Consider the following 15,702-nt stretch of genomic DNA (forward strand, 5'->3'; position numbering starts at 1 on the left):
TGAGATAGGAGGAAAGGAGGGGTAAGATTTCATCAAAATTGGTAGATGGTAGGAAAAGCAGCCAAGGGAGTTCTCATCTGATGGCCTTAATTTTCCAGTGAAGAACCAGGCACGGTCATCTGCCAAGAGCAGGGGTAAAGGCAGTCAGGTAGGAAATTTGAGAAGTAAGACTTTAAAATAGTCACTGAAGAGAATGGGAGAAGCTGAGAAGGGCCATGTAGGATTTCTGGAGAATGATCCTACAAAGGGAGCTATGTCCTAGCAGGGAAATCTTGCAGGTCAAGATGTGGCCTATCAGAATGTACCACCCAAGTGTCAGAAACCTGAATCATTAGGAGGGTGGGTGCTGGTAAGAACTAACAGGGAACAAGAGTGTCAGTTGGGAGTGCTGTTCAGTCCTCATGAGCAAGGCTTCTGCCTTTTTTTTGTTTAAGTTTCATGAGGGCAGGTACCATGTCTGTTTGAGTCACCATTGGATCTCCAGCACCTAGCACAGCGCCCAACACACTGCAGGCACTCAATAAATAGTGGGTGCATGAAAAAGGATATAAAAATGTGTCAGAGGCCAACCTCATGATGTAGACCCTTACCACCACTCCTACATCTCTCATGATATTTCTCAATTCTGTTTTGCCAAAAACGCTAGCCTTCCAAATATTTCAGACACCTGCCACTTGCTATACTGCCCTCATGAGTACCTCTCTTTCCTAATATTTCCCTCCTATTAAATTCCTTGGATGCTTGACATTTGCAGTAATGGACTGAGTTCTCTCTCCTCCTTTCCACTCTCCCCGAAATGAAACAGTAGCAATGTTCTCTCCATGTCAAGAGGTACGGTTTCAGAACAGAGCCCCTCCCTCCCTGTAGCACTAGAAGCAGCTCTATGATTAAAATGTCAGGGATGCTGCTGTTACAGACTGCAATGTCCTGGGTCATCTTCAACCAGCCCTTGTTCCTTATTACCTGGGACACTTGATTGTGTTTCTCAGGGATGTTTTTCAGAAGGTTAGATCGTACACAGATGATGTTCCTGTCTATGGAAAGAAAAAGAATTTCATTTATATGGTTTTCTTCCTAAAAGATTCTTTAGAAGAAAATGTCTGGCAACTCAAATTCCCTCCTTCAAAGAGGCATATGCAGATATGAAGAAGCAAAGTACCTAATTCAAGCTCAAGGTCATTTTTCAGAGGAAACCTGTTTCCTGGGCTAGCCATTAAGAAGCTTATTTGTAGTGGAGCTAGTACGCAATATTTTGCCTCATGCCACAAATGCACAATATGACAATGTCTGCTTTCTGTTCAGACTTTAAGAGGGAAATAAAATGTAATGGGTTTTGTTTTTCTGTTACTGAATAATAGAACACTGACGTCATATACTCATTTAATTCAGCACACAGGGGGAAAAAAAAAAGCCAAGCACCTGCCCTAATGAACTGTAGTTTAGGGCATATGGATATTAAACAGTGTGACTAATATAAAATGATGGTGTTTCACGTAGATTTATTGAAAATGGGCAAACAGAAAGTTCAGGAATGGAATCCAGGAATGGATACTGGAATTAAGTCTCAGAAATATGCCATTGTGATTTCCTTCAAAAGCACTCACCACTACCCCCTACAAATTCCTTTAAAGCAGATTTACCACAGAAAGCTCTAGTTTTCTGGGATATGGGGATGTGAAATAGAAAAGGCGACTCTCTAACAAGGAGGAGACTGCTCCCAGTACGGAGAGTAGTGTCAGGGAAGAGGGAGAATCCCCCTCCGCCCTTTCCCTTAAGGTTCTTCTGGCTGGCCAAATAATTAAAAGACAGGTTAGCAGGAGAAAATAATACCAAGTTTAATAACATGTATACATGGGAGAAACCAGAGAAACTGAGTTTCTCAACACAATGGCAGAGATTCTCATCTTAAATACTATCTTCAGCTTAAGACAAAGGAGGATGTTGGGGGTGGGTGGTGTTTTGGGATTTCAGAGGGGAAGAAGACAATTTACATGAAGAGGGAAATGTAAATGTTTGTCAGATTAATGCTTTGCAGGGCCCCCTATAGAGAACGTGGCTGGAGAGACAGGAATTATAGTAATCAAGAGTATGTACATTTAAGTCTTCTTCTTCCGTCCTGATAAGAGTTTTCACAGATAAGGTCATCCCCCACTCTTCCCACTACACAGAGGGAGATACCCTTACAAATGTAAATGTTTGGTAAACAGAACTTTGTTAAGAATGGGCATAGCGAGGACCCTGCCAGTCTGTCTACACCCAGAGTTAAATTCCCTTAGGCAGTTTGGGGGAGGTCAAACGTCTGTCAGAGAAAATAATCAAGGTAAAGAGATATATTTCAGGGTGGCCAATTTTCATCTCCCACAGTAGTATAAAATGATGATGACAAGGATGATGATGACAGAGCAGCAGCAACAATATTAACATTTACTAAGTGCTCACTAGGCCTCAGGCACATGGCTTTTAGAGGAAGAAAGGGAGAGGGTTGTGACTCCTAGCACTATGTTACAATGATTACCCACTGAAAAGTATCCACAATTAACCTTGTGATCATGTTCTGCATCAAAGACTTCCATTCAACCTTCTCCTTTAAAGCTATTTCCCACTCTTCTCTACTCCCACTGACACTGTTCTCTGCGCTCTTCCCTTTCCTCTCAGTCCTTGGTTTATTTCTACTAGTCATGGCCTTCAACTGACCTCTCCAACTTCCCAGGTAGTACCCCACGGTCTTTGGATTGCCATCTGGACCTCGGTTCACAGAGAAGGTGGACTTATTTCGATAGCCATCGATGACAGGCTGGAGAAGGCAGAATGACAGGAGAGGGACAATAGGTCAAATGAAACCAAGGAGGACAATAATACAGGGAATGAAAGAATGTTTTCTGAATGAGAACAAATAAATGCTTGTTGGAAAGATATGGCATAGGTGAAAGTCCATGGCTGAGAAGATCAAGACACTCCATAGATACCCCATAGTAGAAAGAGTTCCAATCTTGCCATAAAGCAGGAGTCAGCAAACTTTTTCAGTAAAGGTTCAGAGAGTAAATTATTTTAGGCTTTGCAGGCCATATGGTCCCTGGCACAACTACTCAATTCTGCCAATGTAGTGCGAAAGCAGCCATAGACAATCCATAAACAAGTGAGCTCGGCTGTGTTCCTATAAAGTTTTATTTACAAAATCAAGCAGTGGGACAGATACGGCCTAAGAGCCATTGTTTGCCAACCTCTGCCATAAATTAAATTCTGCTTCTCTGAGGCCTCATTAGAAGGTTTCCAAGGTTGAAATCTTTCTAAGGAGGTATTAGTGTAGTGGTTGAGAAAGTGGGCTTTGTATCAGATAGACCTAAGTATGAATCTCAGTTCTGGCACTTTCTAGATGTATGTCCTTATGCAAATTACTTAATCTCTCTGAGCTTCAACGTATTCATCTGTAAAATGACAGTGCCTACCCCTCAGGGTGATTGTAAACAATAAACGAGACAATGATACATGCTAATCACTTAGCATAGGGCCTGGTCCCCAGCAAGTGCCCAGTAAGTGCTGGTTGATATTATTAGCTATTAAGCAGACTTGGTAGATAAAGGATAGGGAGGTGAGGGCTTACAGAGGGTATAATAGGATGGAGAAGACAACAGAGCCCCTCGGATTTGGGTGCAGCTGTTGTCACATTGACTCTGTTGAGCATTTGGAGGTAAGACTCTAGTCTTTGTAAAATTTTCTTCTGAGCTTCAAATTTAACCTGCAAAAGAATACAAGCAATGAAATAAAAGATTTTTGCAGCATCACCTCAAAGAATGGAAAACAAACAGGATAAGAGAAGGTTGTCCCACAGGTTCTTGGGTCATGGTCTCAGCAGATAAGGAATCCAGAATGATGGAACAGCAACAGACCTAATAAGGTATTGGGAAAAGGTCAAGAGTGAGCTCTTGTGTAAGCTCATCATTTTATCTGACCTTTCAGACTGAACACTCAAGCTATATGTCAGCACTGTCCAGTAGAACTTGCTCTGATAATGGAACTGTTCTATGTTGGTGTTATGTTCTATGTAATATGGCAGCCACTAGCCACATGTGGCTACTGAGCCTGACATGTGGCTCATGTGACTGAGGAACTGAATTTTTAATCTCAGTAAATTTTCATTAACTTACACAGCTCTGCTATAATGTGACATAAGCGTTCCTACACCATGCTATGCCAAATCACTCAAAAAAAATCACAGCTCATGGGAAAATGGGATTGGGCACACACATGACAAAACTTGATTAGTAACACACATAGAAAAGATAGGAACCTAATTAAAAAGCAGTACAGTTTTACACAGGTTAAATGGTTATGAAATGTATAAATACTACAATAAGGATGGTACTTTACCCTGACAAAGACCTGAAGTTTGCTTGTGGAAATGGCTGTCTACTTGTGAGTTACCATGAAGTGGTGAATGGAGGGTTATGGGAGTGGAACAGAAAGTTCTCACGGCAGGTATGAATGGGTGTGGCTCATAACACACTCAGCGAACTAAGGGAGCAGGTAGATGTCTGAGGTGTGTGTGTGTTCATTCGATGTATTCTTATGCAGCTCAGTTCAGCTGGGTGCAGTTTTATTCTTTCATCTAGTGTTTCCCACGGACGAAATCACTCCTAAGCAAACATGAAATTTGCATTATGTTTAAATTGCCCCCTAATATATCAATCCGTTCAAACAAATTTCCGTTTTCAAAACAAGCATTATAGCAGAATTGACTGTATTTAAATTTAAATAGCCACATATAGCTAGTGGCTACCGTGTCAGAAGGGCAGCTATATACGAAGCAGCAAAATCACTTGCTACTCACACACAAAGAGCTATAAGAATAGCAAAAAAGCAAGGAAGAAAGGAAACAGGCATTTGAATATATGGCTCTAGAGTTTGGAAGACATAACTAGCCTAAAGTTAAAATTTCAGAGTCATTAGCATATTAGCGAGTTTAATGGACCCGTTGGTGTCTGGGTAGAGCTGTCCAGTCAAGCCTCCCCCAAGTCTAGCACCATTCACCTGATGGAACTGAGGAGTAAAGACTTAAGCTGGGTCCCTACCTTGAGCTGTTCTTCATAGCACAGCCTCCAGAGTGGAGTCACAACATCGGCCAGCCTTGAATAAATAATTCAGGCACTTCATTTATTAGATACATATGTACCGAGCACCTACTATGCATAAGTACTTCCTGCCACCATTTTCTCTGGCACTTTACTTGGCACTTTAGCTCTCATGTTACTGGAGAAATAGTCTGGGAGAAGAGCACATTTTGGTGCTGTCTACTTAACAAAGCAGAACAGATGGGCAAACCTAATATAAGAAAAATCCCAACTTATCAGGAGGTAATTAATCATATTACAAAAGGCTTCACTGCTGGGTTCCTTTAAATAGCTCACCTCCCTAATGCTTTTAAAAGATAATTTGATTTAGAAAACACATTTGTTGCATAAAATGAGATATATTTGTGTTTGCATAGCCGCAATGAGACTATTCATTTCTAATCCATCTAATCTCTCTCTGGGTCCCTGGTTTTCAGCATACCTGCCTTAGACCCTTCTGGAGACAAGGTCCCAGTTTAATATCTCCTTTCTGCCAAAAACACACATAAAGGCAAGGAGAACATTTTCTGCGATCCCAAAGCATTTCCATCAACATTCCTCAGATGTGTTCAAGTTTGCCCTGGGTATCCTGCCTCAGGTGCCCTCTCAGATCTTTGCAATGACACATTAGTTACATCAGAAATACAGAATTTCAGCAGGTCCTAGATTTAGACTTGCTAAGAGGAAAGTACATCAGCCTGGGCCTTACCTTTCATGCCAGGAACCATCCAGTGGTCCAAGATAGCTTAGTTTCTTCTGACTTTTCTGTCCTCTTTGACACTTCTTGGCTATCACGCGGGTGAAGTTTCCCTTACATGCTGAGCCGAAAAAGAGCTGTGACCAACCTGGAGGTTTTCTGGCACACCAGGGGAGCAGTCCTGGTTTGGATAAAAGACCCACCCTGGAGAGGAAGCATCTCAGGCTGTGCATTGGGACTCTTCTCTTAACACCTGCCAACCACAGAAACACTGAGATTCACCTGTATGAAAGGTAGAAATATAGAAGTTGGGAAAGAGAGGCACAATTCCCAAACTCTTCATTCATTTGCAAACCCTCGTGGAAGCCCAGCACCTAGCACCATGCCCGGCACAGAGTAACACTCTGTGAAAGCAGGCCTGCTGAGAAGTGAATTACTTCATGCTAAGCACTGGCTTAGGCTCCCAAAATAAAAAGATGAGGAAAATACAGTCTTTGTCCTCCGTAAAAGAGTTTAACTCTCTAGATACACTCCTATGGCTAGTCCCTCTCCATATTCTACCCTCCCACCCAACAACCAATCAATCAACTAATATTCAGTAAGTGCTCACTATGTGCAAAGCACTGCACCAGACTAGATACAGGAGGGGTTACAAAGGTTACAATTTAATTGAGGAGATCAAGTGTGGACACAGGAAAAGAGAATAAATAACATGATATGCTTGGTTCCTAATGAGTGCTCAGGAAAGGCTTCCCACAGTAGGCAGGCCGCACATTGGGTCTTTTTTTTTTTTTTGTGAGGAAGATCAGCCCTGAGCTAACATCCATGCCAATCCTCCTCCTTTTTGCTGAGGAAGACCGGCCCTGAGCTAACATCTATTGCCATTCTTCCTCCTTTTTTTTTCCTTTTTCCCCCCAAAGCCCCAGTAGATAGTTGTATGTCACAGTTGCTCATCCTTCTAGCTGCTGTATGTGGGATGCCGCCTCAACATGGCCAGACAAGCGGTGCGTCAGTGCGCACCAGGGATCCGAACCCGGGCCGCCAGTAGCGGAGCGCACGCACTTAACTGCTAAGCCATGGGGCCGGCCCCATACACCGGGTCTTAAAGGATGTCAGGGAGGTGGTGAATCAGATGTTTAGAGGACTGTTGGCTAGACTGGTCTGCCTAAAACGGTAGCTCATTTTAGGAATCAGAGGAAATAGGGCTGAAATGTTATGTCAAAGTGAGATCTGGAAGAACTTTAATGCCTGAATAAAATGTAGACTTTATTGTGAAGGCAACAGTGAGGTGATGGAGGTTTTATGGAGAGAAATAAAGATGAAATAAGGAAGCTGATAAAAAGTGAATTTGTGGGGCCGGTGGCGCAGCGGTTAAGTGCGCACCCTATGCTGTGGCGGCCCAAGGGTTTGCAGGTTCGGATCCTGGGCGTGCATGGATGAACCGCTCGTCGAGCCATGCTGTGGCGGCGTCTCATATAAAGTAGAGGAAGATCGGCATGGATGTTAGCTCAGGCCCAATCTTCCTCAGCAAAAAGAGGAAGATTGGCATCGGATGTTAGCTCAGGGCTGATCTTCCTCAGGAAAAAAAAAAGTGAATTTATGGCTGAGGCGTGCGATTGAAATGGTAGGAAAACATCCAAATGGAAAGGTCTAACAAGTAAGTAGAGAAGCAGTGCTGCAAGTCAGGAGAGAAGCCAGGGATAGAGAGCGGGTGGAGTGTCTCTAAGAAGTACAAGCTGTAAGATAAAAAAAACAAAAGCTTTTAGTAAAGAGCAAAAGGTCAATGGTTAAAGCTGGGAGAAAGGCAATATTTGGAGAGCAAGAGGAGACACTGGTGAACCAGGAGAGTGCAGAGCTTGGGAGCCAAGGGAGATGCCTTTCAGGAAGCCACTGACACATCCAGTAAGTCTGAGGCCAAAGAAAGAAGGGAAACAAGGTAATGGGAAGTGGCAGGCAGTAGGGACAAGCGAAGGTTTGAGATCTTAGGCGTGCAGACTCTAGAGTCAGGCAGACCTGGGCAGTCCTCTGGCTCTACCATTTACTAGCTAGGTGGCCTTTGGCAAGTCAATTATTCCCTCTGACCTTCCTTTTTTCATCTGTACAATGGAGAAAATAATAGTACCTCCCTCAGATAGTGGTTGTAAGAGTTAAATAAAGGATAATTCATAAAAAGTACTTAGGAGATTAAATAGAGATGATGTTTGTAAAGCTCTGAGCACAGCATCCAGCACCCAGCAAAAACTCAGTACGTGCTAAGTATAACTTACGATGTTTAAAGACAGTCTGGGGGAAGAGGGAGAATCCCCCTCTGCCCTTTCCCTTAAGGTTCTTATGGCTGGCCAAATAATTAACAAAACAGGTTAGCAGGAGAAAATAATACCAAGTTTAATAACATGTACACATGGGAGAAACCAGGGACACTGCATTTCTCAACACAATAGCAGAAATTCTCGCCTTAAATACCATGTTCAGCCAATGACAAAGGAGGATGTTGGGGGTGGTGGGAGTCAGCCACAGGAGATTACCACTAAAGCACAGTAAACAGGAGTAAGGTTATTATGCAGATTTAAGGCCTCACCTTCCACATTGATAAGTTTCTAGAAATGAGGTCGTCCCCCCTCTTCCCAATACAGAGAAGGAGATACCTTTACAAATGGAGATTTCCCTTATAAATGTAAATGTTTGTCTGGCAACTCCTCCCAGGGCCATCCAGAGAATGTGGCCAGAGATACAGAACTTCTGATAAGACGGGCTTGTTGGTGCATTTCCTATTGTAACATCTATTTTACATTATATTACAGCCATCAGATAGAAGATCTGTTCCAGGAAGGAGTTACTATGTCAAATTCTTTAGGCAGTTAGTGGGGGAGGTCAAATGTCCATCAGAGAAAACAATCAAGGTAAAGAGATATATTTCAGGGTGGCCAAATCTTGATCTCCCACAACAGTATGGGACTCAGTGGGGGTGGCAATATTGAAGGAGGGGTGCAGGAGGAAGGAACAGTGGAAGTAACTATGAGGTAAAAGCTGAAGAGTCAGAACAAGGGGAGGGCCTCCCTTTGGAAAGAGGAAGGAATCTCTTCCTCCAACACGGGACTCTGTGTTGTTGCCTTTTTACCTTATGGTGCCTGATTATTGCTGTGTAACTTTTTTGAGTACCCAGGACACATGAATGGACTTGGCCGGACACCTTACCGATCTACTGTGAAATTACCTCTTTGCCCTTGCCCTCTACCTTGGATTTCATCCCAATGTCAAGTCAGACCTTAATTCAGAATGGTATATATTTAAAAGCCCAATGTATGTAACAGATTTATTAACAAAGATTCTCCCATGGCTCCCTCTATTACTGTGAAATTAGTATGCCATGATCACTAGGTAACTTAGAGGATGCTGACACAAGTGCTGTAAAATTTAGCCCATATACCATTTTGCATGTTCACAAAGTACTAATTAAAGTAACTGCCACAGCATGGAAGCACTTTGGGGGGATTTCAAATTTTTAACAGAATAAATTTAAGGTGGCCCAGAGTTCAGGTGTTAATGATAGCAGCCTCCACCCAACTCCCAGGAAGAGGCAAGTCATTAGGAACATGGGCTTTGAAGCCATGTTCTAATCCCAGCTCTGCTTCTCACTAGCTCTGTGACTTTGCACAAGTTACTTAGGCGCTATGAATCTCAGTGTCAGCATCTACAAAAATAGGACTGATAACACCTACCTTTCAGGGCTGTAAGAATTAAATGAGCTCATATATATGAAGTGCTCAGGACTATGCCTAACACTGCAGATCATCACGTGTCATCACTCTTTCCTAGGCTCTGATTCAAAGCACATCACTTGACTTCCTTGTGTCTCAACGTTTCCAACCTACAAAACTGATGAGATGTAATAATGCATGCAAGTGCTGTGAGAATAAGTACAATTATGTGGGAAACTTTAAAAACAACACACACAGAAAAAAAACTTTCCTAACCTTCCACATTAGTGCCTGCTGGAGTGCAGTGAGCTTAAGGCCTGCCCTGGACCACCTGCTAGTACTATCAAAAGTGTGTGACCTGTGATAGACACTTTTCCAAGGTGAGACAACCTTATGTATTTGATATGAAGAAAAGCAAAAGCCAGAGAAAGGAAATGAATGAAGAGGAAGGAGACAAAGAATAAAGAATGGTTGGGGGGGGGGGGCAGACAACCTGAGGAGGGAGTGGTGCTGGTCCAGGAGAGGGGCCCTGTCCCTCCAGCTGGCAGAGAAGGATGAAGGAAACTGCAGGCCCATTTGGGAGTTGGCAGAAGAGGGACTTGAAGGAGTCCCTTCAAGTCCTGAGGGATTTGAAGACAGCTATCCCTACCCCACGACATTTAGACTTTTTTGTGAGTGTGTGGGTCCTCTCACTGGTGACTGCCACCACGACTGTGCTCCACTTGCTCTGTACCCTAGCAGGAGGGCCCTTGTCCATATAGGTTTCTTCCTTCGAACTATCAGATCTAGTCTAAAATAGGACCCTACTATTTCAGGGTGCCAACCAGCCATCTCTCCTGATAAAGAGCCTTTCATCATATTTAGTAATTTCTGTAGTGAACTATATTGTTTCAAGGCAGCACAGTAATCCCAGTCAAAGTGAGTTATGTTTCTTTGTTTCTTGATGTCAGAGGGGGCATTTGCTCACAGAAAAGATTATTTTTTTTTTATAGTTTTTCCTGTTTAAAATAAAATGCTTGGGTTAAAGAAAAAAGTGTGTGACAACTGCTCTATTTCTGCCTCAGGAATTGATCCGAAGGGGACCCAGGGCCCAGAGCTGCCAGATAGGAAGGTAGACTAACTCTCTAGGGCTGGAATAGCTAGCTAACGATAAATAAATGGCAAGCAATAAGATATATTGGAGCACATGAGAAAGCCATTTGGGGTAAAACTAATTCCGCCTGAGTTTGTTTTTCCAAAAGGGCCTGTCGCCTGCATTGTGTATCTGCTTTGCCACGTCCCAAAGAAAAGAGTAAATGCCCTTAAGGATGCAACTTCCCCCACACTGGCATTTCCTTAAGGACAAGCATTTCTCCCTAGGCTAGGATTTGATTGCTGCACTCATTCTGTGACCACCCAGCTCGAGACAACAGACCTGACACCAGCCAGGCCCAGCGAGACAGCAGACCTGCTCCCCGCTGTGTTTATCAATAGCTATTCTGGCAGGGCAATCTGACAGGACAACCTTGTGGCTACTGTAAAAGGGACATTGCAATCCTATGTGATACATGCTCTTTGATGGTATATAACCGCTCTGTACACCCCACTTCTTCGGTGCCCTTCCTTCCTTAGGGAAGGAAGGCCCTGGGCCATGGTCCTCAAAAGTTGGTTCATAATAAACTCACCCTAATTTTGATTTATAGATTGATTATGGATTATTTACGCCTGAAACGCTACGAAAGGTTCAAATCCCAGACTCGGTGGTAGGTCTGAATGAGCAGTGCCAAGGATCTCCTTGGAGCAAAATGTTCACCCACAGACAAGGGTCCTGCTTACACTCTCTGCTCAGCCTTCCTTCAGTTGGCCTGGCCCAAGACACAGTTCCGGGCTAAACCAGCCCTACGGATGGGCTTACTGCCGCCTCCTGACTGCAGCCCTCGTGCAGTTAGGTTCTTCCTTCTCCCATCAGACCCCTTCACCAGCCCCTTCATCCCCCTCTTTGGGCAAGTTCTGCCCACCGTGTTTGTAGAAAGGGTGAACAAGCAGGAGACACTGGGAAAGACTACCACTGAACTTCGGCAGGCGGCAGAGCCAGGGGAGACCCGGAAGGGGAGGGGGGAGGTCAGAGCACAGGCGGTCGCAGGGCTGGACGTGACCTTGTGCAGCCAGCGCCAGCGTTGGTCCCGTCTGCGTCCCCACCCCAGTGGCCTTCTCAATTCCCGCCCCGCGGGCAGTTGGGCGCAGGAGTTTTCCATACAGTAAGAGTTAAATCAGTTTTTCCGGGCTCTCCATGTACCCTCCTTACCTTCGTAACCAATAAATCTTCTTACAAACCTAAGGCGGCACACGAAAAGGCCAGCGAACGGCCTGGAGCGCAGCCGCTGGGGAGTCACTTCCTGGTGCGCAGGGCGCCTCCACTCCCGACGCGCACGCAGCCAGCCCGGGGCAGGCGCCGCGGGACCCGGGGGTCCCTCCTGGGTCCGCCGGCCGAGGCAGCACGTCTCGGAGAGCCCCCCTCCCTACTTTGCCGGGGGCTCTTCTCTGGAGACCTTCCTCAAAAGCACTCCTCGCCCTATTGCCCACCGTCTTTCCTTCCACTCTCTGCTCTCCTCCTCTCCCCGCGACCCCGCCCACTGCCTGCTCTTTTCACCGTCCCATTGGTGGATCTGGATAAGCTTCGAAAATCCCAAAGAAATTCTCACTGTAGTGCTACCCATCTCAGGGGTGCTTGAAGTTTAACCCTTTAAACCAAAAGAATGGTTTTCTCATGATAGAATTGCAGGCATCAAAGCCATAACGGGTTGGAAGATTGGGAGATGAAGGGCAGGGTCATTTCCTCAAGTCGCAATCTTTTGTCAAAGTCAGCCCTATTCTGGGCCATAGGGTATTTCAGGCATTCTTTCTCCCTCTATTTTATATTGCATCAGAAAAATATTATGTTATTATGACAAGGTAAACCTGGTTTCTTAAGTGGATCCCACGCAAGGCTACTAAATCCTAAAACTTCAGGGAAAGAACTGTTTTTCTTGAACTACAGAACTCAAAAGGAGGCCAGATACCACTAGTTCATTTACCAGCTCCTGGACTACATTTAATGATTCCTCTAATTTTTAGAGCCAAATGAGTAAGGGAATGTTGAAGGATGCACACACGTGTGTACTGTTAAAAAAAAGAATTGTTTCTTTAATAGCATAAAATTTACAGCAAAGTGAATCTACATTTAATGACACAATTTTTATGCTTAATAGTAATTGGGCTTAAATGGAAAGCATTTTATAGTCAATATTTCACTTATTTATTTATTCAGAGCATAACATGCCTATTATGTGCAAGGCAATGCATTAGCCTGTCCGGGGAAGAGAGGGAATCTCCCTCTGCCCTTTTCCTTAAGGTTCTTATGGCTGGCCAAATAATTAACAAGACAGGTTAGCAGGAGAAAATAATACCAAGTTTAATAACATGTATACATGGGAGAAAGCAGGGACACTGCGTTTTTCAACACAATAGCAGAAATTCTCGTCTTAAATACCATGTTCAACCAAAGACAAGGAGGATGTTGGGGGTGGGGGTGTCAGTTATAGGAGATTATCACTAAAGCACTGTAAACAAGAGTAAGGTTTATTATGCAGTTTTAAGGCCTCACCTTCCACATTGATAAGTCTCTAGACATGAGGTCATCCCCCCTCTTCCCAATACAGAGAGGGAGATACCTTTACAAATGGAGACTTCCCTTGTAAATGATTGTCTGGCAACTCCTCGCAGGGCCATCCAGAGAATGTGGCCAGAGAGACAGAACTTCCGATAAGATGGGCTTGTTGGTGCCTTTTCTATTGTAACCTCTATCCTACATTATCTTTATAGCAGTCATGATAATAACTCCTTCCTGAAACAGATCTTTTGTTTTAAATTCTTTAGGAAGTTTGGGAGGGGAAACTCAAATATTCTTCCTGAATTCTCTGAGTCCTTATCGTCTTCAGCTCGAAATAATCCACATACCAGAGTGGTGCTTCCTGGGGTAGCTTGCCCTGAGCACCATCAAGCCCTAGTGAGTACAGCAGTAAATTAAACATGACCCAGTACCTCAAATAACAGCAAACACTGAGTCAGCCAGACCAACATTCAAAGCCCAGATCTGCCATTTATAAGTTGTATGAACTTGGGTAAGTTACTTATATGGGAGATCAAGATTTGGCCACCCTGAAATATGTCTCTTTACCTTGATTATTTTCTCTGACAGACATTTGACCTCCCCCAAACTGCCTAAAGAATTTAACATAAAAGATCTGTTCCAGGAAGGAGTTACTGTCATCTGATGGCTGTAATATAATGTAAAATAGATGTTACAATAGGAAAGGCACCAAAAATTCTGTTTCTTCCTGGCCACATTCTCTAGGTGGCCCTGCTAGGAGTTGCCAGACAAACATTTACATTTATAAGGGAAATCTCCATTTGTAAAGGTATCTCCCTCTCTGTACTGGGAAGAGGGAGGATGACCTCATCTCTAAAAACTTATCACTGTGAAAAGTGAGGCCTTAAATCTTCACAATAACCTTACTCTTGTTTACTGTGCTTTTCTGGTAATCTCCATAACTGACTCACCCCACCCCCAACATCCTCTTTTGTCTTTGACTGAAGATGGTATTTAAGACGAGAATCTCTGCCATTGTGTTGAGAAACTCAGTTTCCCTGGTTTCTCCCATGTATACATATTACTAAACTTGGTATTATTTTCTCCTGCTAACCTGTCTTTTAATTATTTGGCCAGCCAGAAGAACTTTAAGGGAAAGGGCAGAAGGGGATTCTTCCTCTTCCTCGACACTTACTTGTTCAGTGCCTCAGTTTCCTCATCTGAAAAAAATGTCCATAATAATTGCACCTACCTCATAGGGTTGTGATAAAGATTAAATAAGCTAATACACGCAAAGTGCTCAGAACAGAATAAGTGCACACTCAATAAATATTAGCTATTATCACTCAAAAATAATTTTATATACTGTGTGTGTACACCCACATACACACACACCTTTTTTTAAAAAACAAAAAAAGATATGTTACTTCCCATTCTAAAGACTTGAGCAAGTAAATGCTTGACTCAAATGGTGGCCTTCCTAACTGCTCTAATGGCTCTAAAGCAAAATTTAGCTCAAACCACTGCTTCAGGTTTCTAGGCCTGCACAGAGCTATCAAGTGAGAGCAGGCCAGAGAATGCACCTTTGGTTCTCTTCTCCCTTTCTCTTCTTTTAGTCTCCTCTTATGCGGATAGCCAGCTCTACTCCTTTCCTCACCTCTTTCCCTTTCTTCTCCTTTCCATGATCTTCTGCTCCTTTATCATTTCTCATCTTGGCATCTTTTGTTGTGCCTAGCACAGAGCCAGGTGCCCAATAGGAGCTCAATAAATATTTGATGAATTGAACTAATCCCACCTTGTCTACTGAAAGGGAAAGGGCATATCGTCACTCACCCCCACCCCTACCTGTTCCGAGTGAGCAGAGCAAGCATCGAGGCCAACTCATTTAAAGCAGGTCTGTCATTTGAAAAGGCAGAACCCTGAGGGGTAAAGAGAGAAAAGAGATTAAGGGACCTACAATGTAATTATTTAGCCATTAACTCTTTTATATTTATTTAATCTGATAAAAGCATGTTCTTCTTGAAAAGAAAAATCATTACATTTGTAAGACGGGAACGAAATATCCCATATTATAGAAAAGGTTAGACTCTTCAACCAGAAAGTCAATAAATGGACATGTAATAGGTGATAAGCAATATTGTTAAATTAAATAAGAGCTGAAACCAAGATAACGTTTGCTTAACTTTGTTATCAGCAAACCAAATCACAGCAAAGTGAAGTCTCTAGAAATTTGTCAAACCTTCTCATTTTGGTCCAAGGAAAAGATTTCTGAGAGGCTATAGCATTAGCTCTCAGAAATAACATGTATTAAAATCACTTGGTAGTTAGGGCTGGTTTGGTTCCATTAACTATGTTCTTCAGGTGTGCTTTCCTTGCATCTGGGACTGTGTTCAAGGCTATAAGGGATAGACATACAGACCACGCCTTTGAGATTGTGTGACCTGATGGGAAGAGAAGACTCACAAAGTGAGAATACATAACAATGGGCTTTGGTAATTCTAGGAAAGCAGCGGATCTTCTGGGTAGTCAGGGAAGGAAGAGAATGTGAAAATTGAGTTGAAGGCATAGAATTTGAATAACCTGAGAGGAGGT

General features: G+C 43.4%; 1 protein-coding gene across 4 annotated transcripts in view; it reads right to left on the reverse strand.

Annotated features, from left to right (window-relative positions):
- TRMT2B (tRNA methyltransferase 2 homolog B) overlaps positions 1–12,064 on the reverse strand; it is a 38,272-nt gene extending 26,208 nt beyond the window's left edge. The window contains exons 1-6 of one of the 4 annotated variants that reach the window (XM_058536329.1): positions 11,788–12,064; positions 5,818–6,058; positions 5,070–5,124; positions 3,602–3,736; positions 2,695–2,794; positions 964–1,034 (exon numbers count right to left, since the gene is read on the reverse strand). In XM_058536329.1, coding sequence (XP_058392312.1) covers positions 964–1,034; positions 2,695–2,794; positions 3,602–3,736; positions 5,070–5,124; positions 5,818–6,038 — 582 coding nt within the window. In that variant the 5' untranslated portion in view covers positions 6,039–6,058; positions 11,788–12,064. Of the gene's footprint in view, positions 1–963; positions 1,035–2,694; positions 2,795–3,601; positions 3,737–5,069; positions 5,125–5,817; positions 6,088–11,787 lie in introns of all 4 variants that reach the window. The other 3 variants (XM_058536328.1, XM_058536330.1, XM_058536332.1) reach the window with 3 other exon arrangements.
- Between the last annotated feature and the right edge of the window lie 3,638 nt (positions 12,065–15,702).

Source organism: Diceros bicornis, chromosome X, assembly GCF_020826845.1.
Source record: "Diceros bicornis minor isolate mBicDic1 chromosome X, mDicBic1.mat.cur, whole genome shotgun sequence".
Taxonomy (NCBI): domain Eukaryota; kingdom Metazoa; phylum Chordata; class Mammalia; order Perissodactyla; family Rhinocerotidae; genus Diceros; species Diceros bicornis.